Source organism: Peromyscus maniculatus, chromosome 2 (assembly GCF_049852395.1).
Source record: "Peromyscus maniculatus bairdii isolate BWxNUB_F1_BW_parent chromosome 2, HU_Pman_BW_mat_3.1, whole genome shotgun sequence".
Taxonomy (NCBI): domain Eukaryota; kingdom Metazoa; phylum Chordata; class Mammalia; order Rodentia; family Cricetidae; genus Peromyscus; species Peromyscus maniculatus.
In genome coordinates, this window is record NC_134853.1 from 171,514,808 (window position 1) to 171,539,298 (window position 24,491).

General features: G+C 54.1%; 1 protein-coding gene across 3 annotated transcripts in view; it reads left to right on the plus strand.

Annotated features, from left to right (window-relative positions):
* The window catches only part of Megf6 (multiple EGF like domains 6), a 101,539-nt gene that overhangs the window by 39,619 nt on the left and 37,429 nt on the right, over positions 1 to 24,491 (plus strand). For 2 of the 3 annotated variants that reach the window (XR_013049513.1, XM_076565792.1), the window contains exon 4: positions 10,389 to 10,511. The exons of the other annotated variant lie outside the window; for it this stretch is intronic. Coding sequence is in view for 1 of the 2 variants with exons in the window: in XM_076565792.1 (XP_076421907.1) it covers positions 10,389 to 10,511 (123 nt within the window). In the remaining variant the exon portion in view is untranslated. The remainder of the gene's footprint in view (positions 1 to 10,388; positions 10,512 to 24,491) is intronic. 3 annotated transcript variants of the gene reach the window in all.

Sequence of the window (24,491 nt, forward strand, 5' to 3'; positions counted from 1 at the left end):
TGGAACTGTAGCTACAGATGGCTGTGAGCTACCCACTGTAGGTGCTGGGAATTGAACTCAGGTCCTCTGAGAGCCCCTTCCAATTTGTAAAGGACCGTTTCTGCTTGTTGCTTAGGGCATTGCCTGATGCTTGTGTTCTCCGAGGATGGACTGGACTGATTTGGTCTCTGCCTGTCTCCACGCTTCACAAAGCTGTTTGATTTGTGGCTGTGGTCATCACAGATGCTCACACATGCTGGGTCCAGTAGTGTTACTGCGGCTGAGCAGATGGTGGTGGTGGTAGTGTGAGGCTGACCGTCTGCTGCAGAGCCACCCAGGGTGAGGTGGAGTTCTTAAGTGGTTTCTCTACACCCTGAAGCTCATTTTAAGGACAGACTGAACATCCCCAACTTGTGCTCACATGCTGTTAAGGTCCAATGCTTTCCTTCTGCTGGGTCCCAGCTATCACCATTGCACAATGAGATGTATTTTGATGAAGGAGTGAGGAGTCCTCTGAGGTACTCTCAAAGGAATGCCTCCTGCTCAGATGAAAGACCGGAAGCTCAGTGATGTGAAACTAGAGAGCTGGGTTGCTAGCCCATGAATTCCTGCCCTCTACCCCCCACCCCCCACCCCTGCCGCCCCAACACACACACACAAAACAGTTGTTCCCACAATACTTTAGGACTAAACCAGAGGATCTCATTGAAAAATGTAGACAGTGGCCCCACCCATCACAAACAGCACTTAGGGAAGGGACCCAGTCACATGGCAGAAACACTTTTCCCATGCGAAAGGGACCTTTGTAATGCCTTTAGATAGCACACTTGTCTATTTCTGAGAGAGTGGGAATGGGAAGCACATGCATGCTGTGGCATTCACACACACACACACACACACACACACACACACACACACACACACACACACACACACACACACACACGTCATTGAATCTCCCTGGAGCTGGTGCCTGTGGTTGGCGCACCTTCCCTGAGCCGGTTTCTTCTGAACTACTTCTGCCCTGAGGATGCTCCTTCCAGAAAAACTTCCCCAATAATGCTCCTCTAGGCTCCTCTTTGGCTGTACTGCCTAGATCCCTTCTCACCATCCCATGATTCTTTGTTTATCCCATCTTGCTCACATGGGGCCAGGCCTCCCAATCTTGTTCTGGAGGAGTCCTGGTAAGGATGACCTCTCACCCTACTCCTACTAGTTTGTGTTAAGGTGGACAGGGTCTGGCGGGAATCAGCCTGGAATGTTCTAGCTGCCCCGGGCTGGTGGGACTCCTGAACAGAGATAACCACCCAGGAAGGTATGCAGGTAGTGGAAGCAGGCTTGCTCCAACAGTGCTCAGCTGGGCACTGTTCCCTCCCCTGCGCTGAGAGCCAAGGGCAGGCTCCAGCCCGGAGCAGTAGGCAGAGGCTGCTGAGTGCTGGCTTGTTTTTCCATTTTGAAGGTAATCCACACCTTGTGACAGTATTAACTTCTCTGTTACCATTCAGACTAGCACAAATGGGAGATTTTGAAGATTTCCACCTCATGGTTCTATGGTATAGATTCCCTCACCGAATTCAATCACCCATCTTCTGTAGCTCTGGAAAAATCACAGCCCAGCCTTGTGTAGCTTCCCGGGGGGCTCATCTACATCGGTCTGTGGCTCCTTTCTCCACCCTCAGACTCAGGGTACGACACCTGCCTCTGACTCTAACCTCATCTCTCTCTTGCCCTTTGTGGTCGCAGTGAACGCCTCCAGACAACCTCAGCACCTTAGCAACTCTTGCTCCAGCAGCCCAGCCCGACCTTGATGATGTAGCATCGCATGTTTATAGGCCTTAGGGGTGGGAGGCACGCATCTCAGGGGCCAGCATTGCAGCAACTCAACACTGGGAAGCGAGACAAGGAGAGCAATTGTAGCCTCCCCTCCAAAGCCCAGAACATGTACGTTCTGGGAGCCCTGTACTTAGCTACCTGCCTGCCTCTGGTCTGGGGCCTCCTGCCCGCCAGAACCGTCATTTGTGGGAGGCACCCCACCCAAGTACTCCAGTGCAGGAGGGAGGCTGGCGTGGTCAGATTTGTCCTCAGGCCCTTGCTGAGGCTGTTCTGGGGCCAAAGGGCAGCCCTCTGGACTTCACTGACAGAGCAGACAAGAGGCTAGGGTGGGATGGGGTGGGACGGGGTGGGGGGTGGGGGTGGGGGGCTACAGGCTGCTTTACTTTGCAGGAATTCCCCCCTGTGTGCTCCAGCCCTGGGAGAGGTAACAGAATGCCGAGTCCCATCCTGTGAAGATTTGGATATAGCAGTTACTGTCGGTGTTCATAAAACCAGAATGGCAGACACTTCCTGCCTCCAGGGAGTTCAGGGGGCTCTTTGGGTCAAGGTTATGGGCCTTTCATAGAGCTCTCGGTTACATGGGATTCTCAGCCACAATCAGAAAAGCAGAGCATGGGCTCTTAGCCTATAGGTACAACCCAGATCTCTGTGTCTGGGTCACCCAGTGACAGGTTGGGCCTGGACTGTTTCGGAGGGGGACCTCTGCTGGCTAAGACTTTGGTCTGGTTCTAGGGTTATAGGTCAGTCCCAGAGGGCTAGTGTGCCAACTGCAGACCTGGAGTGGATGGGCCGAGCTCTTCCCCAGGTGGGAATAGGCGACACTTATTGGCGTTGGTTTTCCTGTGAGCAGCATGTGTACACAGTTCCTGACAACTGTCTTCTTGACAGAGGCACAGGGAGGTCCATCCTGTCCACTGTCACTCCACCTTGCAGATGCTTCCCTGAGAGTCATGCACTATAATCTTGCCTATAACCCCAAGGAGAACTGTGGTACAGGCCACGGCAGGTGCCTGGCCTGACAGCCAGTGTATTGAGAAGGTTCTAGTCCACCCTGTGGGGTTCCCAGCATGTTTCTTAAGAGACTCAGCTCCTGGGGCCTACCACAGTTCCCAGGTCCCCCTATAACCAAGTGTGATGACCAGTGTCTTGATTCTGGCTGTCTTGGGCCTGGATTAGGTAGGACCCTGGGGCTGTGGTGGCTCCTGATTTTGGTCCATGTAGATTTACTCTAGTGGCCCAGCTACGTCTTTTTGTTGTATGCTCCCGCATCTAAGGTGAGAGAATGAAGAACCACAGAGGTTTGAGGGTCACCACAGTCCTCCTACAGCCTGGAGGTCAAGCCAGCTCAGAATCTTGCCCAAGAGATCCTTGCCCAGCTTCTGAGTATCCACCAAAACACCATCGAGTGTGAAGTGCCCAAGGTTCAAGAGGGCACTTGGGCCTGGCATGTGTGGGTGTTTGTGTCCAGGACTATGAGCCCTGCCCAGCTCTGACCTTCATTGGTTACAGGCAGTGTGCCTTGGCTCCTGGGAACCACAGTGGCTGCTTTCTATAGGCCCTGGGAGCAGCTTGGGGACATTCTGAGTGGTGGCTTGGTGGCTACCCAAATGTGTGGGTAATCCCTTTTGAGTGGCCCTGGGTAGATGGATGTCCATTGCTGGGCCTTGGCTATAGTCCTGAGAAGTGGCCTTTGGTCCCTCCTGCTTTAAAGGAGTAGGTAGGAAAGGCCCAGCAGAGCTTGGGGGTTCTGCCTATTCTATCTCTGCTCTGAGGAAGTATAATCAAGCCAAAGGGTATGGACCAGCAGCCTCCAAGCCAGGGAATTGACACCTAGTATCACTAGCTGATCTCAGCCCTGGCTTTAGGATAGAGGTTTGGGAGATATGATCAATTTTACAGTCTTGAGAGGGAGAGATCAGCCATGGTTCCCAAGAGTCCTGTGTGCCATTACAAGGGTCCTCTTTGGAGGGATGGAAATTAGGCATGGTAGAGAAGTGATGTGGCCTTGGAGGCACAGGTTGGAGTGATGTGGGGGAGAATGGGGGCTGGGCAGAGGGACCAGAGATTCTAGAGGGAGTATACCCCCCTTGCCGATGCCCTGTTTGGCTTGGTGATAGGGTATAGGTCATTGACTGTTAGAGCCGAGAGAGAGCAAAATCATTGTTTATGCTACCTGGTTAGTGGTTTTTTTTAATTAAACTTTATTTATATGAGTGTTTTGCCTGCATGTGTATGTGTGCACCGCATGTGTATGTGTGCACCGCATGTGTGCTTGGTGCCTGCAGAGGGCAGAAGAGGGTGTTGGATTCCCTGTAACTGGAATTACAGACCATGTGGGTGCTGAGAACCAAACCTGGGTCCTCTGTAAGAGTAGCCAGTGCTCTTAACAACTAAGCCACTTCCTGAGCAAGTCCCGGTTGGTGGTGCTTTGTGGCAATAGTGACGGGAACTACCCCTATAATTCCAGGATACCTTGAAGTCCCCAACTGACCCCAGGTGCATCATTGCCAACCCCTGGTCCAGTCCAGGCTCTAGGCTGTCTCAGCTCTGCCTGCTGATGTTGGCCAGGCACCTGTGAGCTTGCACATGCATCCCTTCCTGCCTGGCTGGACTTAGCTCACCAGACTCTACCTCACCGCTGCTGTCTTACCTTCCACAGACGGCCACCACTGAGAGCAGCCTCTCTTGTCACCAGCTGAACAGCATTGCTAACCCCCCAGTCACTGTCCTTGTCATTTCCTGTATCCCCAAAGCTGGCATAGATCCCCACTGTCTTCCTAAAAGGATCTGTTTCCCTGTCCCTGAGGCCAGACACCTGCCACAGCATTTGGCATGGTGCACAGGAAGGGAGGCAGGCATGGCGGCTTCCTAGGGATAGGAGTTGTGGGGCCGTGGGGTGTGTGTGTGGGTGCTCAGCCCCACCCAAGCAACACCCCTGAGCTTGTTTAGCCTAGAGTGCTGAGCGGGCATGTCGGCCCTGCAGAGCAAGCTCACACAGAGGTTCCCAATTGTCCCACTGCCCCCCGAGGGAAGGAGGGGCCCATCCGGGCTCTGAAGTGGAACATTCCTTGGGAGGCACATTCCTGGGGAGGTAGAAAAGAGGCCCAGCCAATGCATCTTGCCCAGATCAGTCTCCTGGAGTGTTGTTGGCTGAAGGGATGTCCCTGGGATTGTCTCTCAGTCTGGCACAGCAAAGTGGGGGGCTGCCCACCCCCGACCCCCAGGGGAGGTGCCTTCCAGACCTCCCAGGCTCAGGGTTCTTTCTGAAGCCCCTGTACCTGCAGCCCCTTGCTCTCCTTTGGAGCTCTGGGTGGCTGACTCGAGTCCAGCTGGTTTGCATCAGCTCTTGGCTGAGACTCAGGGAGCAGCCTCAGCCTGTCTGGGTGACACCTGGCTATAGGAAGAGGGGATTCTTGGCCTCATAAATCCTGGCTCATGACAGGCAGCCTGAGGCTTCAGGTGGGCAGACAGGATCAGGTAGAACTGTCCCCACAGGCCCACGAGTTGAAGCCTGGCTGTCTCCCCTATCCAGTGGGTGTGGGCAGCCCCTTTGGGTGTCCCAGCCCATGTTCTGTACAGCAAGGCCTCCTGGTCTGGGAAGCTCTTCTTCATAGGCCAGTGTGTGTGTGTGTGTGTGTGTGTGTGTGTGTGTGTGTGTGTGTGTGTGTGTGTGTGGTGTAATGGGGAGGTGCATCCTTTGGTTGAGCCCTTCCCTTTTCTGTTCCTCCTGAAGATTTCTAGAAAGGACGTGTTGATATGCCAAAAGCCCCCAGTTATGAGGTCATCTAGTGAGAGTGGCCAAGGCCAGGCCTAGGTTCTGCAGGAAGGTCTCATAGGCTATGAGCCTCTTGCTCAAGGTGGGAGAGCTGGTGACCCTAGTCTCACAGCCCTGGGAGTCCAGCAGGAGGCAAGTGGGCCCTCCCCTGTACTTTTGGAAGGGGACTGTGTCCTCTAGCCCAGCATGCCAGCTAAGTGGACCTTGCTGCTAGTCCTTGGGCCAAGCCTGAGCTGTGGAGAGGATGGGCCTTAAGGGAAGCACCCCCATGGGTAGGAGGTTGTTGGATATTGCCTTCCATTGTGGGGTGGGTACCTGGGGAGCAGAGCTAGATGGGTGAGGCAAGTTGCCTGCCCATCAAGCCGCTCTCCCAGACTGTGGCTCCTATTTTCTTGGGCATCTCCCAAGTCGTCTTTTTAGGTTGCCCCGCTGTTTCTGGGCGCTATTCTGGACCCTAGTCACATTGCTATTCTGGGCCCAGCCCCAGATACTTTAATGCTGTCATGTCCTCATAGCCCTCTGGGTCCTTCCTGGTCACTAGTTTTCTCCTCAGAACCTAGAGCTTGGAGAAGACAGCTGCCTGGGGTAGAGGAAGGGACAGATGAAACCAGGATCATAGGCTTGGATTCATGTTTCATCCCGCCTATGACTGGGGCAGGGTGCTAAGCAGGCTGTGTCCCAATGGTAAAGTGGGTGTCAAGGACCGAGCCACAGCACCCCTGGTGCAGAGAAAGGTTTCTGGGTTGTAACCTGATGGTGATGTCCAGCTTGGAGCCCAGTGCAGAGTCGTGGCATGTTACCTGCCCTAGCACTTGGCTCTTGGGATCCACATCTCGTGTGGAGTCCGGGAGGGGGATAAATCTTTTAAGTACCAGACAATGACCCTGGGCAGAGACTGTCTCCATACAGCTGCTTCTCCTGTGTGTGAGAGCTACAGCCTCCCCTGCTTCTCCCCAGTTTCTGGCCTCTGCCCCCATCCATCTCCCCTGATGGGCTCCTGTACAGGACGTTGTGTAAAGTTGCCTTCACCCTGTGGAGTCAGGGCATGTGTGGGGAAGGAGAGGCTGCAGTGTCTTGTCCTTGGTGGGCTGTTTGCTGAAGGACCCTCAGGGCTGGAATGATATGTTGAAGCCAGCTTTGACAGGAAGAGAGGAAGGCTGGGCATCCTGGGGACATGCATCCCTGGGAGAGGATTCCAAACTGACTTACCGGAGGTCCATCTATCAGACAGCTGCTGTTGGGGCCTGAGGGACATGTAGACGTGGACCAGCTCAGGGCCTGGCCTTGTACTGTTCTTAGTGTTTTGTTAGAATTGCTTCTCCAGGGGGAGGGGAGTTCTCCACACATCACACCTCCTGCTGGCCTCCTTATGGCCCTGACACTCCCAGCAACTTTCATCCTAGATGATTAATGACTGCCGAGTGGGCCAAGCATGCCGTCTGTCCCCTGGGGTCTGCACTGGCCTTGGCTGTTTGTCTGTGCTTCCTAGAACTAGGCTTTGTCCTCTGCAGTGGGCCCCTATAGAAGCCCCATGGCATCTCACCATATTAGGGTCTGTGCCCAGGTCTGACAGGACTGAATCTGTGGGGTGCCTGCCACAGCCTTGGCTCTGCTCGGTGGAGATGCTGTGTGTGACGCTGCTGCCCACTTTCACATCCATGCCACACCTGAGGTCCTGGCAGCCAATCTGAGAACCCCACCAACGTACCCTCTAGCATCCTGTGTTGATGGATGGGCAGGTGAGGATGTGTCAGCCTTTTCAGGTTGAGCATCAAGATGCCAAGGTGTCTTAGTGGCTTAGTGCTTATTCATGTGGAGTCTGTACTGGGGCCTGAGCTGCAGAGGGACCCAGGCCCGACTTTCCCTTGCATCCAAACCGCCGAAGCAGTGGGGCACGCCTCATGTGAAGATCATTTCCTCTTCTATTTAAAATGAGGTGAGCTTCACATTATGAAGATCAACCCTTGGTGCTCAGGCTTCAGTGGCACCTGGTCCTACAGCGCTTTTGTCTCCTTGGTGGAGAGCCCCGTCATCAGTGGTGGTTCACAGCACCAGCTTGTCATCTGCTTTCTATATTGTGACTTGTCTCATGCAAATAGTGTGGTGGCACAGTGTGTGACCCCTGGGACCGGCTCCCTTCACTTCTCACAACCTGGGAACCCATAGGGGGCTGCTCCAAGGAGTGACATTGACGTGAGGAAGGCAGAGCATTGCAAAGAGGGATATGGAGTTATTTCCTGAGGGTGTCCTCATGAACCATTGCCGGGACATCCCAGTGGGTTGTTCTAGTGCACTGTGGAGGTGTCTTAGCACGCTGTCATTGGGGGGATATCCTTGTGAACTATAGGGACATCCTAGTGAGCCATGAGTGGACTCAAGGGGGCTAAGGTCTAAGGTGTTTTTTCCCCCAAAGGCACATGAGGGTTGCATACATTGTCTTGACATGACAATCCTCAGCAACCAGAATCAAAACATCAGGGATGATGCCAGCCAAGACTGCAAGGGCAGCTACTTGGTGGACCTCTGTGCTAGGCTCTAGGTCTGCCTCCAGTGGAGTCAGCTATGAGGGTTCTTGCTTCAAATGTGTGTGCACGCCAATGTCACAGCCTCCCTGCTACATTGAGAGGGCTTCATGAAAGCTCCTACCCAAAGCATGGAAATCCTGTCTTTGCAGGCCATCACTCCCAGGAACAGGTGATAAACGGGACATATTCACAAGTGCTGTGGAGGGCAGGGCAGACCTCAAGGGGGCAATTTACACAAGAGTAATGGGGGGGGGTCTCTACTGAACCGTTTACTAAAAACTTGAAATGTAGCACAGGGACCTTCCTTAGCCATCACCACCCCTGAAATGTCTCCATCACTGCCCAGATGGTTATGTACATAGAAGGGTACTCAGCTGGGGAACCTGCCCACTCTGCCCTGCTCTCCTGGTTCCTGGTTGTGGCGATTGTTACAGCCTGGGAGGGAGAATAGGGGTGAGTGCTCTTACTTCTGTCCTGGAGCTCTTGTGTGTGGAATTTACGTGGCATTTGCTCTTTCCCATAGCCCCTGTGGGCCTGGGCTGGAGACAGGAACCCTGAGATGGGTTCCTGAGGATTACATGTCCAGTTGTAGATGACCCCCCTCCCCCAGTGCAGGTGATAAGGGCTGTGGGGACCCAGAGCAGGGCTCAGGCTAGCCCAGGACTGCAGGGAGCTACTCAGGGCTGCTCAGGATAGGGCCCCCTAGCAGCTGCTATGGTGACAGGGCAGCAGTGTCTGTCCTGGGTGCCAGGCACTGTGACCCCCACTGTGTGCCAAGCTCAGGGCTTTTCCTGTAGACATGCAGAGCCCCTGAGGCTCTGAGCTGCAGGGGACATTCTTACTCTGGTGTCCGCTTGGCCAAGGTATGGTCTTGTAAGGTTCCCTAGCCCGGACCCAGGGCCCATACAGTACTGTGAGAGGACCTTGGTCTGTGACCCTGACCTGCAGGTCCCCACCGGCCTCCTCTCCAGCTTCCCACACAGTGGTCTGAATGACAGGACAAGCCTAGAAGCTGTATTGTGCCTCATATCCTGTCCCGCCAGCCTGGCTTTGGTGCTGTCTCCTCAGGCCAGCAGACAGGGGACCCTAGGCACCCCAGCCATGACCTCTGCTGAGACTGTGTAACTCCCCAGGAATTCCTAGGAAATTCCCACTGTAGACTTTACAGGGCTGGTGGCTGCATTCCAAGACTCCAGAGGCAGCTGGCCAGTGTCCTTTGGCCACCACTGTTCTCATGGGCCTGTGGGTATCTCTGAGGTCCTTGGCTTAGCTTCGGGAGGTTCTTCTAGGGGCCCTCCTATAGAGATACTAGGGCCCCTGGGCAAGCTTTGGGCCAGCTCAGGCCTGAGAGTGCTGGCACCTGGTTCTGTCTACTACCTGTGCACAGTTGGGAAGGGTATGGCTTCCCTTCCAGCAATAGCATACGGCAGGTAGAATAAAGGCTTAGCCATGTGTGCCTATGATGTGTTGGGGTATCCCTCGCCCTGAGCCTGCCTCGAAATTACAGGGGAGAGCTCAGCGCTTGGAGAGTAGTGGTTGGGGACACTGGAGGAGCCTCCCTGGACTCCACTGGAGGCAGTCTGACCAGGCAGTAGACAGAGGCACCACATACTGACTCAACACATGATGGTCTACACATTCGTGAACTGTTCTAACACCCCTGAGCCTCCCTCGGAACCCTGGCCCCTTCGGCCCAGGACTCACCAGATGGGCTGAAGCGCCATTGTTCCTGTGTAAGGCTGGACCCAGGCAGGAGTCCCCCACCTCACTGGCCGTATGCCTACTCAAGTAGCCACCCATGCTCTGCACCCCTAAGAGCTGGTGGAGGAAAGGGAGCCGTGGGCTCAGGACCCGGCTCATTGCCTTCCCTAGCCTGACACAGCCCCACCTGATCGTAAGAGCATAAAGGGAGACCAGAGCTGTCATGGTGGGACTAGGGTGTTGATTCCATTGGCAAGGTCCTGGCAGCTGTGAAGAGGGATCATGTGGGGTCCGCTAGCTTCAGAGCAGAGGGAGGCTGGTTTCTTGGAAAGCCCGATGCTGCACAGGTCATCACCATAGCACACAGGACGCTCTGGGGCTAACACCATTGGTTGTCGCTGCTCAGGTAGTGTCCTTTAGACCCGTTACACCGGATGCTAGGAGAGGGGATGGCAGCATGGCTCTGGGCCTGTTCATTGGGTCCCTCTTTGGGGCCTGTCCTGTTAGCTAATATCCCCCATCCCTTGGGGACTGCGTTTCCATGGCCAAATGTTTATCTGCTTTTCTCGCCACAGATGTAGATGAGTGTGCCAGTGCCAATGGGGGCTGTGAAGGCCCATGCTGCAACACTGTGGGAGGCTTTTACTGCCGCTGCCCACCTGGCTACCAGCTGCAGGGGGATGGCAAAGCCTGCCAAGGTAGGACCTGTCTGTTGCTCTGCCCTGGGGAGGAGAGGTGGGGGAGTCGGTGGTGGGAGCCAGGGGCAAGCCCAAGCTAGTACTAGGTGCTAAAGTCCCGATGGGGGAAGGGCCCACATCCCTGTGGATGCCGGGCGACACGGATAGGAACCTCGCCTGTCAAGGACTGGCAGAGGCCTGGGGCTGGAAGCAACTTGCCAGCTCTGAACCGGCCCCTTTAACTCCGCCCCAACATTGCTGGCAGGCTGTCAGCAAAATCAAGACCAGACAGAAGGCGATCCTGGGGAGACACAGGGAACGGGGAGGGGGGGGGAGGATGGAGGAGGCCCTGCTGTCCCCAGCCCCTCATTCTCTGGCTGCCCTGACGTCTGAACCCAGGGCTGGTTTGAAGAGCTGAGCCTGCTGGAGTGTTGGGGCCCTTGGTGGCCAGGGTTCTGGGCCTGGGTCAGCAGCCTGTCTGCTCCCTCTATCAGACGGTCACTTTCGTCTCGTGCCCCAGAATGTCCTCAGTTAAGTGTCACACTGTCCCCAGCCATCCAGCTACCCATCTGTGAACCATCTGCCCACAAGTGGGGGCCTAGCCTGCTGGACTTGGGGTTGAGAGAAGCACTGAGGCGGGGGTGTCTGCTCTGCATGAGACACTCTGGAAGAGTGGATTCCCATGTCTCCTTTCTAACTTGTTCTTAGGCCAGCAGGAGGTTGGAGGTGGAGAAATGTTGCTGTGACCTAGGGTCATGTCCCAGCTGTGGGCAGCCCTAAGCCTGTACCTCCATGTGTGTAGCCTAAAGGGAAGTGAGTATGGGTTTGGGGAAAAAGGTTCGGTGTCTCAGGAGGGCAGTGCAGATCAGGGTTAGGGATTGTGTCTGTGTCCCCATGCCTGGGCAGCCAATCCCTGATGACGCCTGCAGAGCTGAGACCTGCTTGCCAGTCCACTTGGGCCCCATCCACAACTTCTTGCCAGCAGAGATTTGGGGCTTGGGTTGGCATTAGAGAGGGCTCGTGATTTGAGCTGGCTTAGTAAGTCAATTTGAGGGAGCAGCTTGCTCCCGCCCCTGTTCTTGTGTCTCTGTGGCATGGCTATGAGTAAATGCACGAGACCGTCAGTGGGCCAGAGTCCCCCACTGTGACCTATAGATGTGTCCTAGGGAGATTGACTGGTCCCCATCAGTCACAGAGCCTGGATAGACTCTTCATCACCGTAAGCTGAGGTGCCTCCCTCTGAAGGAGGGAGTGAGCGCTAAGCTGGTTTAAGGGGCAAACTGAAAGACTTGGCACAGACCTGGCCCTGGACGGCTTTGCCGTGAGCCGGTTCATCTAGTCAAGTGTTGGTTATACCCTCCCCACGTGCCACCTGCCCCGCAGCTCCCTTTCCTGATGAAATCAGACTCCCTAGCCCAGCCAGGCATTGGCGGCGCACGCCTTTAATCCCAGCACTCGGGAGGCAGAGGCAGGCGCATCTCTGTGAGTTTGAAGCCAGCCTGGGCTACACAGTGAGTTCCAGGACAGGCACCAAAACTACACAGAGAAACCCTGTCTCGAAAAACAAAACAAACTAACAAAAACAAAACAGACTCCCTAGCCCCATGGCTTCCTAGATGGGGCTGGCCTGAGGTGGCTGTCCACTGTCCCCAGAGCCTGACCTTACCTGATTGGGAGTCTGGAAATCCCTACTCTTGAGTGCCGCACAGAAAGCCAGGTCAAGGGCTCTGCTGAGCAGTGAAGATTCCCAGCATTCCTCTGGTCTGACTCCTGGAGTGTATGGTGTATGGCAGTTATCTGTAGGGCTGACCAGTGCCTGGCCTGACCTAGCAGTCACTCCTGCTGATGTCTATACCTGTCTGGCAGCTCTTATATAAAGGTAGATACCCAGAGCCCACTGTCTCTAGGGCCAGGCAGTGACGTGCCAGGCATAGGGTCCCTCCTGAGCCTGCAGGGAGGGCTTATCATAGCCATGAAGACACCCCAGAAGTCCTTCACATGGATATCAGATTGTGAGCCAAAGAACTCAGTGTCAGGATGAAATGGTGCTTGGGGTAGGCGGGTGCTTCTCGCCACCCAGGGTTCTCTCTGTCTAGTGTACCTGCTCCATTTGGTGAGTTGCTTTGGGGTGATGCAGTGGGTCAGACAGACCTTGGCTCTGCTGACCCTATATTTCTTATGGCCTAGGAGAGTGGGTTGGAAGCTCTACAGAGGAATTCCAAGCAGTATGTATTAAGGCATGGGAAAGGATGACTCCTAAAGACCTACAGAGCCCCAGAGAAAGGATTGCTACCTTCTCAGCCCATTTATATCTGTCCTGTCTGGGAGAGGGATGCTCTTGGGTGTGCATTAGGGGTTGCTTCCCATCATCTTCCTCCCAGAAGCTGGAGTTTGTAGTGTGTGCCCTGGAGCTGGTGTGCTGTGTTGATGGCCATCCGAGTGGGACATGGTGTTTGGGAGCCGAGCACAGTGCCAACAAGCCAACCAGGCCAGCCTCCACTTACGTGCCCCAGGTATGAGGTGGAAAGAGGGCAGAAGGCGACGACCCAAGGCCAAAGCTGGCATCCATGGGTGCTGCTGAACTTGGGCCTTGCTTGTGCTAGGCAAGCCCTCCAAGCTGTGCCCTCAGCCCTCTTTGAGACAGGGTCTGACTAAAACACCCGGGCTCTCCTGGAATCTCACTCTGTGGCCCAGGCAGGCCTAGAACTTGAGATCTTCCTGCCTCAGCCTCCTGAGTATCTGGGAATGCAGGACTGTGGCTCCAAGCTTGCTTCTGTTCCTTTCTGAGACACTGGAGTCTCTGGAGTCCCTAAGGGTAGACCAGGTCCTTGCCTCTGGCAGAGGTGGGTAGAGGCAGGGACATGACCAGATGACCGAGTCTTAGGCAGAGGATGGATTGGCCTCAGACCTTGCATTCCAGCAACACTGGCCTTCTCTCTCCTTCCTGCCTCTTCCCTGGCCCCAGCCCCCCCACCCCACCCCATGGGGTTCATGCCCCAGCGCTGCGAGCTTGGGATGATTAGAGTTCTAAGTCACCTCATGGCCAAGGGGCCTCTGCTGAGAGCCAGGAGCCTGCTGTGTTTTCTGTGTTCTCTGCCAGCCCAGCCTCCTCTGGCAAATAAATGAGGCAGCAGAGCTAGTGAGGTACAGGCTGCCTGCATGTGTGAGCACAGGCTGCCTGCATGTGTGAGCACAGGCTGTAGGAAATGAAGACATCCCAGGAGGGAAGGACGGCCTTGCTTGCTCACGTGGGGAGGTGTGTGCAGAGTTGATGGTGGGGTGAGCCCAGAAACCGCTGTGAGTGATGAATAGTCACTGTAAAACTGAGTACTGGCATGGGAGTCTGGCTGGAGGTGTCTTGGCCCCGGCCCTGAGACCTGGTCCAGGCTGGGTGTACATCATGTTTTGGGACAGGGCCGAGTCCACTCAGCTGGACTGGGTGGCCAGAGCGACACCAGCCACTGCTTCTGCCATGCTGGGTGGGATATGGTCTCTGCTCTGGACTAGTCCTGAATAGGTAGGCCCAGGCCCATGTATGATAGACCTATCAGGCTCTTCGGTGATACTCATTTTGTTATTTATTTAGTGTGTGTATGCATGTTTGTGTGTGTGTGTGTGTGTGTGTGTGTGTGTGTGTGAGAGAGAGAGAGAGAGAGAGAGAGAGAGAGAGAGAGAGAGAGAGAGAGAGAGAGAAAGAGAACATCCTGTGGTATTCCTTGGTCTAGAACTCACCAAGTAGGCCAGCAGCCGGTGAGCCCCAGAAGCCTCCAGGTCTCCCCCTTTCCGGATCTGGGACTACAGGTGCATGGCACCACACCAGGCCTCCATGCTAAGGTGGCAAACACTGGCTGAACCGTCTTTCTCATCCTCAACCAAGCTCCCTCCTGCACACTGCAGGGCCCTGAACTCATCTCCACTGCCACCAAGTGTCTGTGGCAAAGCCGTTCCAGGGCTCGCCTTTGGTGTCGTGAGGGTGGAGCCTGGACTTAGGCCCCGACTAAGGTGTGTCCGAGCAGTAAAACAGGACAAATAGGACTCTCCGCTCTTACGCCATTAGAGGATTGAGGGGAAGTGCTTAGAGGCTGAGACAGGCTGGCATCCTTCTAGCAGACTGCCAGGCCAGCTCTCAAGGCAGATCATGGATGGAGATGTTCTGTTGCTTATGGATGACCAGCCTGTGTCCTGGGCCAGCACCTTCCTCTGCCTTCGCCTTCCCTAGGTCCTGATGGGGGCAGGTCCCACATCATGCCTGGGGTTCCTGGCAAGTTCCAGCAAGCTCCAAGGCCACAGCTTCCCTTACCTTGTTCCTGCTTTGGCTGCCCTCTGGCTTAGAGTTCATTTCTTAAATATTCTCATCAGTAAGATGGGTCCAGTCCTTACATTACACTGAATGCATGGCCTGGAGGCTCTTCTAATATTGTACCAAGGAGAATTATTCTGTCTTGTTCTGAGAAGTTAGTGTTGCCAGGTGGGTGGCCAGGGCTTCCCATGGTGGGGGGAAGCTTGGGAGCCCTTTTCAATTCAGGTCTGCAGGTCTGCCCTCCTATGCAGGGTGCAGCTTTGCAAGAGATGCCCCAGCTGAAACCAATCCTGCCTGGTGGTGAAGGAGACTGGGAAAGGGGATGACCACTGGTGCTCAGGACGGAGCTGGACAGGGCTTTCTCTGGGGAGATGGACAGCTCTTCTGGGGGAGGCTTGGTGTGCTGACCCAGGCCCTTCTCTTCCCCTCAGCTGTAGGAGTTTAAGAGTAGAGATGGGATCACCATGGAATGTTCCTGAGAAGCCTGTGGGCTTCATGGACACTACGTCATCCTCCCCAAGGAGGCTCCCCCAAACCAGGGTTCCCAAGAAGCCTATCTCACCCGCTCTCAGCTGTCACAGTGACTCCAGTTCCATTTCTGTCACACCCACTAATGTTGCCTGAGAGGTCCGCCAGGTCCTCTCTGTCCCTAGGGAGAGGAAGGAACGTGGGAAGTGAATTGCAGTTCTGATTAGGAAAGGCTGACAGCGGCTGACCCAGGCCAGCTGTACTGGTCCACGGGGGAGGCGGTGCTGCTACTTTAGACCCCCGTTCTCATGCCCGACACCTGGGGTGGCTGTATGTCTGCACCTCCTTGCTCCTTCTCTGGCCCCCTTGCTGTGCAGAGTCTGGATCCTGGGAAGCAGCTTTCCTATGGAGTCTCCCCAAAGTCTTCAGTGCCTGTGGATTTTGTACTCCTTAGGGGGGAGCCTGGCCTCAGTGGACAGGAAGAACAGTGGCTGAAACACTCCACTGTGCTCTTGGCACTCACAGGTACCACGTGGGGCGGCGCTGGGTCACTGCTTTCTCTGGGGAGATGGACAGCTCTCCTGGGGGAGGCTTGGTGTGCTGACCTAGGCCCCTCTCTTTCCCTCAGCTGTAGGGATTTAAAGGTAGAGTTGGGATTGTTATGGAATGTTCCCGAGAAGCCCGTGGTCTCTAGTCCTTTGTGGACACTATGTCATTGTCCCCAAGGAGAAATCTCTACAAGGAGACAGATGTAACACGAATCCTAAAAGATCTTATTAATAAAAAACAAACCCGGAGCCAGGTATTGGGGTGAATGCTGAAAGATCAGAGAAACAGAACAAACCACAGCTAACCTCACCTCGCCAACTTCTCAGCTGAACTGCTGCTAAAAAGCCTAAAAGCTTTTAAAAGCCTCTAGTTCCTGGTCCTCATGCCTTATGCCTTTCTGCTTCCTGTCATCACTTTCTGGAATTAAAGGCATGTGTCACCATGCCTGGCTGTTTCCAGTATGGCTTTGAACTCACAGAGATCCAGATGGATCTCTGCCTCCGGAATGCTAGGATTAAAGGCGTGTGCTACCACTGCCTAACCTCTATCTTTAATATAGTGGCTTTCTGTTCTCTGACCCCCAGATAAGTTTATTGGGGTGCACAATATATCAACCACAGGCAGACATACAGGAAAGGCCTCCCAAGCTTCACACACTGTTAAAGCGCTGACTAGAAGACAGAGGAGCAGTAGTGGCTGCAGACTCCCAAGCAGGGATGGTGAGCCCAGAGCTGGTTGGTGAAGTTCAGAGCAGCCTGAGGAGACCCACAGGGTCCTGTGCTCAGCCGCTTGCCTGGCTCCTGCTCCCTCTGGAACCCTTCCATTCTCCCAGGGCCTTTGGGACATGGGAGAGGTGTGTTGTGTTCAATCCCTGTTTCTCTGGCCAGCAATACCTGGCACATAGCTGGCGTTTGTGTCTGCCGATGTCCTCTGTGCCCAGCACATAGCTTGCGTTTGTCTACCGATGTCCTCTGTGAACTTGGATGTTCAGTTTAATCTGCAGCATGGCAGCATGAAGGGAGGTGGATGCAAGAAAGCTTAAAGGGAGCCTGTCGCTCCATCCATCCTCCAAGGAAGACCCAAGTGCCACCTGTGAGGAAGAGGCCTCACCAGATCCAGTTCTGCTAGCTTCTGTCCTGGCTCACTGTGTAATTCTCTGTTCAGTCCATTCCTGCTGTTGATCATGAACCGAATGAGGCACTTACAACAGCAAGAGTGGCCTGCTCCACAGACAGAGTTTGAGGCTGGGGAATGTGGCCACACACCTGTGGGCCCTCGGGTTAGCAAGAACCTGGCCCTTTGGCCACAGAGTCATAGCCTTCTTTCTGCCAGGGCCAGAACTGAGGCTTTCCCAGTCCAGTGTCCTCTGGATATGGCAGGGAAACCCAACTACAACTGTGATCCTTCCTGCCAGTGGCAGGATTTCCAGAGACATCCGTGGCCAAGGCCTTCCTCCATCAGAGGTGTTGAGAGTTGAAAGCTCTCATTTCCCATTGCTGGCTCACGCTTATTCCTCTAGTGAGCAAACTGGCAGGTAGACTCTTGGTTGAGGCCAAGGCAGGAAAGTAATAGCCTTCAAGGTCAATGCATTGCCAGCTCAATGACAACTGTACAGAGGTTTGTCCCACCTTCCCAAAGTCAAGAGCACTGGGGCAGTTCTCCGGAGGACACCCCAGGATAGGCAGGTCTAGACTCTGGTCTAGCACTCTTCTTGTCAGAAGTACTGTGGGCTCAGGCAGACCTGCAGGGAAGAGCTAGACATAAGAGTCAGCTAGGTTTGAAGGCCTAGGTTTGAGTCTCTGAGTGCTGACCTAAGACAGCATGACTCAGAGTCCCTCAGTCCATGGCCTGGGGCTGTGTTAGGCACTTTCTTAACATACACAAAGCCTTGGGTGCAATCCCCAGGACTGCACAAATTTCATGATGGCTTAAACCTACTATCTTAACCTTGGGAGGGGATGCAGGAGGACCAGAAGTTGTTTAAGGTCACCCTCCTCTACTTTTGAGGCCAGCTTGGGGCAGTAGAGACTGCCTCAAAAAAAAAAAAAAATTAAGCTGGGCGGTGGTGGCGCACGCCTTTAATCCCAGCACTTGGAAGACAGAGCCAGGCAGATCTCTATGAGTTCCAGGCCAGCCTGGTCTACAGAGTGAGATCCAGGACAGGCACCAAAACTACACAGAGAAACCCTGTCTCGAAAAACAAAACAAAAATTAAAAGAAGCTGCATTCTCAAACAGCATAGGAAAGGAAATACAGTAGAATGGTGGGCTCCAAAGTGTTCTAGGAATCATGGCTGGTATCCCAGGGGAGGATAAGTAGTCTCTGGGTTGAGAAAATGACCATCAGATGATGCAGGCAAGATCTTGCCCTGGTTCTGGAAGCTTTTGCACTGGACTAGGGGTCTTCCGGGGTGGGGAAAGGGAAGCTCCAGGCATCCCTTCTCTTGGGTCCCCCTGGCTTTGCTCCCTAGTGGTCTAGGTCTCCTCCTGAGTAGAACAGTGACTGGTGGCCCTGTTCTCTGTCTCTGCTTGTCCCATGGCCTCTGACCCCTTGTTCCTGTGCAGCCATGTCTTCCAGCTGTTGTTTCTCCCAGAGCATTTGGTTCGAATGATGGCTGCACCCGCCACACAGGGTCTCATGAGATACTTTCCCTGCCTCACTCCGTCTCTTCCCCAAGGCATCCTGAGAAGTCACACACACACACACACACACACACACACACACACACACACACACACTCCTCTACATTTCATTACCCCCACTTCAGACCCTGACACTTCGTCCGGGTCTCCCAACTTCACTGACTGGTAGCCAGGCCTCTTCTTCCTCACTGTCTTGCAACTTTGCACCTACCTGCTCATATGATCTGACAAGCTAATCTTGTATTCCTCAAAATGTCACTTCTAAAGGCCAGGTCAGGCCTACCTCCCCCAGGAAGCTTCCCTAGTCACTAGTGCCAATTTGTACCTTCTCTGCTGAGTGCAGTGTGAGACTCAGGGGCCCATGGGCATGTTTTGTGGTTACCGCTCTCCATGGACCCCAGGAAGATGGCTGACCTCCCCTAGGGTACCAATGTGTCCTTGGTAGGTTTCCCATCAGACAGTTCTGGGTCTCACACAACCATAGGGAGAGAGAACCAACAACAGACAGCCACTGAGAAGCGGGTCACACACACTCTGCACACATGCTCTGGGGTCACTGAATGCTCTAGGTCCGGCCCTTGTGGTGCCTCACTGGCATTAATCTGGCATGGCGGTCTCAGGTGCTTTGGGTGGGTCCAGTATCCCTGGGATATACGGCCTCTTCTAGAGGCCGTGAATCAAAACTGCTCTCCCAGGAGGCCCTCCATCTGCAAGGATAGGGGCCTCTCTTATTTCCACCTGGCCCTGCCAGGAATGGCTGCGGGCAGGAAAGGCAGCTGGATCCATTCTTCTTCCTCGGCTTGGGTGAGGAGCAGAGACCGGTAATGGGTTTACCAGAAGGCTCGCTCAGTATGATTCCAGGAGGCACAGCCAGACTCTATGTGCTCTGAGGCCAGGCGGGGGCCCTAGTACACTCTGCTCCTGAAATAACCTCCACACAGCACAGTAGGAGAGGGGTTGAAAGGAATGCTGTGGAGTCTGGGCTCTGTAGGGAAGTGAGTTGAGCTCTATTTGGCTGCAGATTGCAGACTGACCTCCTCTGAAGGTGAAGGGTCAGAAACAGCCAGCAGGTGCATGTGCTATCTGGGAGGAGGTTGAGGCTGAGTTCCTGTTTCCCATGCAGGCTCCAGCCCTGTTCTGTTTTCATATCTGTTGCTCTGACAAAATACCCTGATAAAAAGCAGATTATCCCAGCACTCCTGAGGCAGAGGCAGATGGATCTCTGTGAGTTCGAGGTCAGCCTGGTCTACAGAGCGAGTTTCAGGGCAGCCAGAGCTGTGACACAGAGAAAAAGCAGACTGGGGAGAAAGGGCTTATTTTAGCCCACAGTTCTAGGTTTCAGCCCTAGCAGCAGCTTCAGATCACTGGTCCCAACACATCCACAGTCAAGAGCAGAGAGAAGCGACACACGCACGCTTGTGCTCAGCTCTCTCCACTCACATGGTTCAGGCCCCACTGTATAGGAAATGGTGCCTCCCACACCAGGCTGAGTCTTCCTTCTCTGACTGACTCAGGGAAGGCAGTCTTCCATATGTCCCCATAGACCAGTTTCCACCGACACCCCTTCATTGAGACTCTTCCCAGTGATTCTGGGTTGTGTCATGTTGACGAAGGTAAGCACCCCAAGCCTCTTTCTGGCCCTTCTCCCCTCTTTCAGGCCCATCTCCTGTAGTGGAGATGCAGTTGGTATGAGATGGCCCTGTCCTGCTGGCAGCCCGCCCTGTTCTGTCTGCATGGGTGTCTGCCCCTTTGCTGGGCCTGGAAGACCTTCCCTTCAGTTCTCTTAAGGTCCCCCTGGGAGCATGCCTACACTGGCCCAGCACATGGGCATGTGAAGATGCTCGTGGACATCATTGCTTATTCAGCCATGTACCTCACCCCACCATTGGGTAGCTTAGGACCTCAGATTTAGATCTCAGGGCTGTCTCTAAAGGTCTTTGCTTCCTCTTTTCCTTTATGTCCTCCCCTGTCTACTGTGGACTTGGTTATTGTTTGATCCTTCACCAGGTCTACACAAGCAGTTCCACTTAGGGCTGGCTGGCCCTGTGGGATATTGCCAGGTGGGAACATGGACAAGGTGGGGAGGTAGCCTCATCTCTGAGCTCCTAAGAACCTGGAAAGAGTGTTAAATAGGCTCCCACACCCTCAAACATTATGCTTCTGTGTAGCTATACCTCATCCAGTGCCACTCTGTTCTCAGCCTGGGTACTGCTCATTCCTTTGGGATTCAGTAACATGTACTTAGAAGTTTGATATCCAAGTTGGACCAGGGTAAAGCTTCAGGAAAGAATTCATGGAGAGGGTATCGAAGGATGATGCTAAGGGAAGATTCACAGAGCAGGAGCCAGTGGGGTCCCATTCTACTTTCTTAGCTCTTGGTCGCTCTGGGAGATGCCTAGAGTCAGGGGGCCTCCTAGCTCTAAAGGAAGTAATGGTGTTTGGGGGGAGTCGTTGTGGTATTTGGGGGGAATCAAGACAGAGGAGACTAGTGGCTGCTTGCTTGGGGAGGGAGCTAGGCTGGCTGGAGGTGGGAGTGGCCCCTGCTGCTGACACAGACATTCCACAGGCAGAGCCACAGCGGGTTTGTATTGGGAAGGCATTTCCCAAACAGCATCCAGAACCCAGAGTCCTGTGTCTGGATATGTTTAGTGACAACGAGGGGAGATGACGGGGACAGTAGGGTGGTTTTGCAAGTCCCTGGGCTGCCACTTGGGCCAGGCTGGACAGATGTGGGGCATGGGAATGAATAGCCCCACTTGGGCTAGGGTAAGAGCTGGAGTCGGCAGAAGAAGGAGTATGAATGGGAGGCACCAGTGGTCCCAGATTGTGGGGGCTGGGCTCAGCAGGCATGTGGATGTGGCCGCTGGTTGATGGGGCCGGTGCTGGAACCCCTTGACTTGTTTCAGGCCAGTCTGGCTGGCTCCCATGACATCTTTAGGACTGATAGGGAAGGACAGGTCCTTCAGGGACCAGCTCTAGACACTGTCACTGACTTAATGTTTAGCCTTGGGGTTTTGGCATTATTAGAGGGCCCCCCAGGGGGTGGTCAGACAGCCTGACCTCCTACTCATGTCTACCCTTCCTCCACAGGAGGGAGGTGCTGCCACTGTCACCCCTTATTGTAGAGGGGGAAACTGAGGCATAGACAGGTGTCATGGCTGGGGACTGGGCATGGGCATGGGAAAGACAAGTAGGCATGGTGCTGTAGCTGCAGGTGAGAGCTCACACACATCTAGATCTATAAACAGGAAACCAAGAAAGCTAACTTGAAGTGGCAAAATCTTTTAAAGCCCCTTAACCCACCTTCAGTGATACACAGCTTCCAGGAGGGCTCTACTGCCAGATCCTCTCTAAACAACCAGCTTCCAGGAAGGCTACACCACCCAATCCTCTCCCAATGGCCACTACCTGGGGACCAAATATTCAAGGAAAGGGTTTATTTCAGCTTACAATTCTCAGGACACACTTGATGACAGAAATCTGGGCAAGTCCAACTTGGAAACCCATGAATTTTATTGAGGTTACTTACAGAAATATGGGTGAGGGGTTGCTTAAAGGAGCAGAAATGACCAAAGACAGCTGCATCACCAAGGCCCACCCCAGCAAGGGTGACAGATCACAAAAGCTGGGAACCTGGAGCACACTGCACAGCTTGCAGGCTGCTCAACTGGTTGGAGAGTGTCCTTTCCAAGTGCCGCAGTTGGCCTAAGCCTCCTCCAGGCAGCTCGGCTGGTTTCTCCTTTCAAGCTTATTGACAGCTCTGTTTCTTCCAGGTGGTTTGTTTGAGAGTGACTCTCAGCAATCTTGTTTACTCTTGGGAGGGAGGGGCCTAGTGAATCTGATCAGTTTCAGGGACTTCCTGAAGCTATTTTGAGTTGTTACTTTCTGTCTTAAGGAGTTTACCTATAGGATAGAATGTTTCAATCTTGAAGAAACTGCTACACAATAGTTGCTGGCTGGCTTGCTGTGTTTGCTTTTTTGTATCACCCAGGACCATCTGTCCAGGAGTAGCACCATCTATGCTGGCCAGAGCCTTTCCACATAAATCTTTAATCAAGAAAATGCTCTGCAGGCTTATCTACAGGCCAATCTGATGGAGGCATTTTCTCAGTTGAGGCTCATCTTCCCAGATAACTGTAGCTTGTTTCAAATTCACACACACACGCACGCACGCACGCACGCACGCACGCACGCGCGCGCGCGCACACACACACACACACACCAAATAAAAACAAACAAACAACACCCCACCCCACCCCAAAAACCAAACAGGACAAGTGAGTAGGTCTCCTACTTCTAGGGCCTTGAGTTTGGAGGGTGTTGGAGTGTGTTTTGCCTAAAGAGGTGTTAGTGTCACTTTGCCACTTGACCCAGCCTGTGGCCCAAAGGAATGCCAGCAGAGGAAGCCCTGACTCATCTCTCATTGGTGGAGTGATTTGAGTTGGAGTATCTTTTCCTGTATCTCTATGAGAGATGACTACTGTCTCTACTACCTCATCCCATGCTGGTCTGACTCAGCCAGCCCCCAACCAACCTTCCAGTAGCCAGTGACTATAGAAGTTGGGGCCCTGGAGTCTCCATGGGCAAATGAGGTACATGTTAAACAGTACCAAGCAGTACCATACTATGAGAGTTGCCTGCTATCCAAGCCCCGCCCACAGCATGCTTGTTGGGGAGGTTTCTGGAAACACCCCAAGGCAAGGGCTTGGTGTCTCTGAGATGTGCCACTCGGGAAGGCAGGAGAGGGGGCTTACCTGGCAGACCAGCAGATCCCAGACAGGCATGTCTGCATTGTCATGCCCCAGCAGGTAGGTGAGAGGGCAGGCTGGGCCCTGGATTCCAGACAGGACAGAACAGGTGGGAGGGACATTGTGGGCTTGCAAGGCTTCTTCTCCCAGTCTCCAGATTACTAGGTAAGGCCACTGGACAGCAGGGGCTTTTCTCTGCCATATATGGTCAGTGGGTCAGACTGAGTCATAGACCTTTCCAACCTATAGTCTGGTGGCCCAGGGAGCATGAACCCTCTTTGTTCCTGGCAGCTGTGGCTAACATAACCTTGTGCTCATTGTCTATCTGGAGTATTCAGAGAGAGACACTGGTCACTTCCAGGAGAACAGATTATGCTGTTAAGGTGTTAGGGCTGCCTCTTTTGTGGGTTGTGTGAGGAGCTTCCTGGAAGTGGGCACGGACAGTTCTCCTATCCTCCCACTCTGGTTCAGGGTCTCAGCCAAAATCTAGAGGACCTTCTCAACAGGGATCCCTTGATCACCTCATCTTGTCAAGTGTCCCAGCTTGCTGGGCACAGCTCTTTTTTAACTTCATTCAGACCCTGGGAAGGAGGGAGTCTGCCAATGAGGGAGTGTCAGAAAAGGTGCAGGCTTAGGAAGGAATCTCCGACCCAAGCTGGAATCCCAGACCTGGCTCTCCATGCAAGAGAGGCTACGGAGTAGCTGGTTAAGGGCCCGGATGTGTGTCTCCCTGGACCCACGCCTGGGCATGGGGCTGTCCCTCTTAGCTTGTCTACTCCTCGCTCTAGTGTTGTCCTCATGCTGAGGGATGTGGGGACTCTTTCGGGGCTCATTTCCTGGAGCCCAGTGAAGGATGGAATAGACTGGGACACAGGGCTTAGGGAGTGAAGTGGTGGTAGCATCCCCATGCCTAGGATTCCTGCTTTGTACTGTGGCCTCACACTGCCCCGCCTCCCCTCGCTCCCCTCCGAGCCTCCTCAGCAGGGCCTCCCAGCCTTGCCAGGGTGGCTTTTGGTTTCTCTTCTGGTTGGCCAGGACACTGTATGTCTATGCAGTTTGTGTGCTCATCTCAGTCTGAAGTTGTGCGTCTGTGCATGTCGTGTGTGTGTGTGTGTGTGTGTGTGTGTGTGTGTGTGTGTGTATGTGTGTGTGTATATGGTGGGCCTGTGTGTGTACATGTGTCTGTATGTGCCTGCGGTTTTGTGTGGGTTTGTGTCTCTGGATCATGGTTTGATTGTGAGTGCGCCAGCAGGAATGCATGGGGTGTGCTGTCGGCGGGACCAGCATGGCCCCC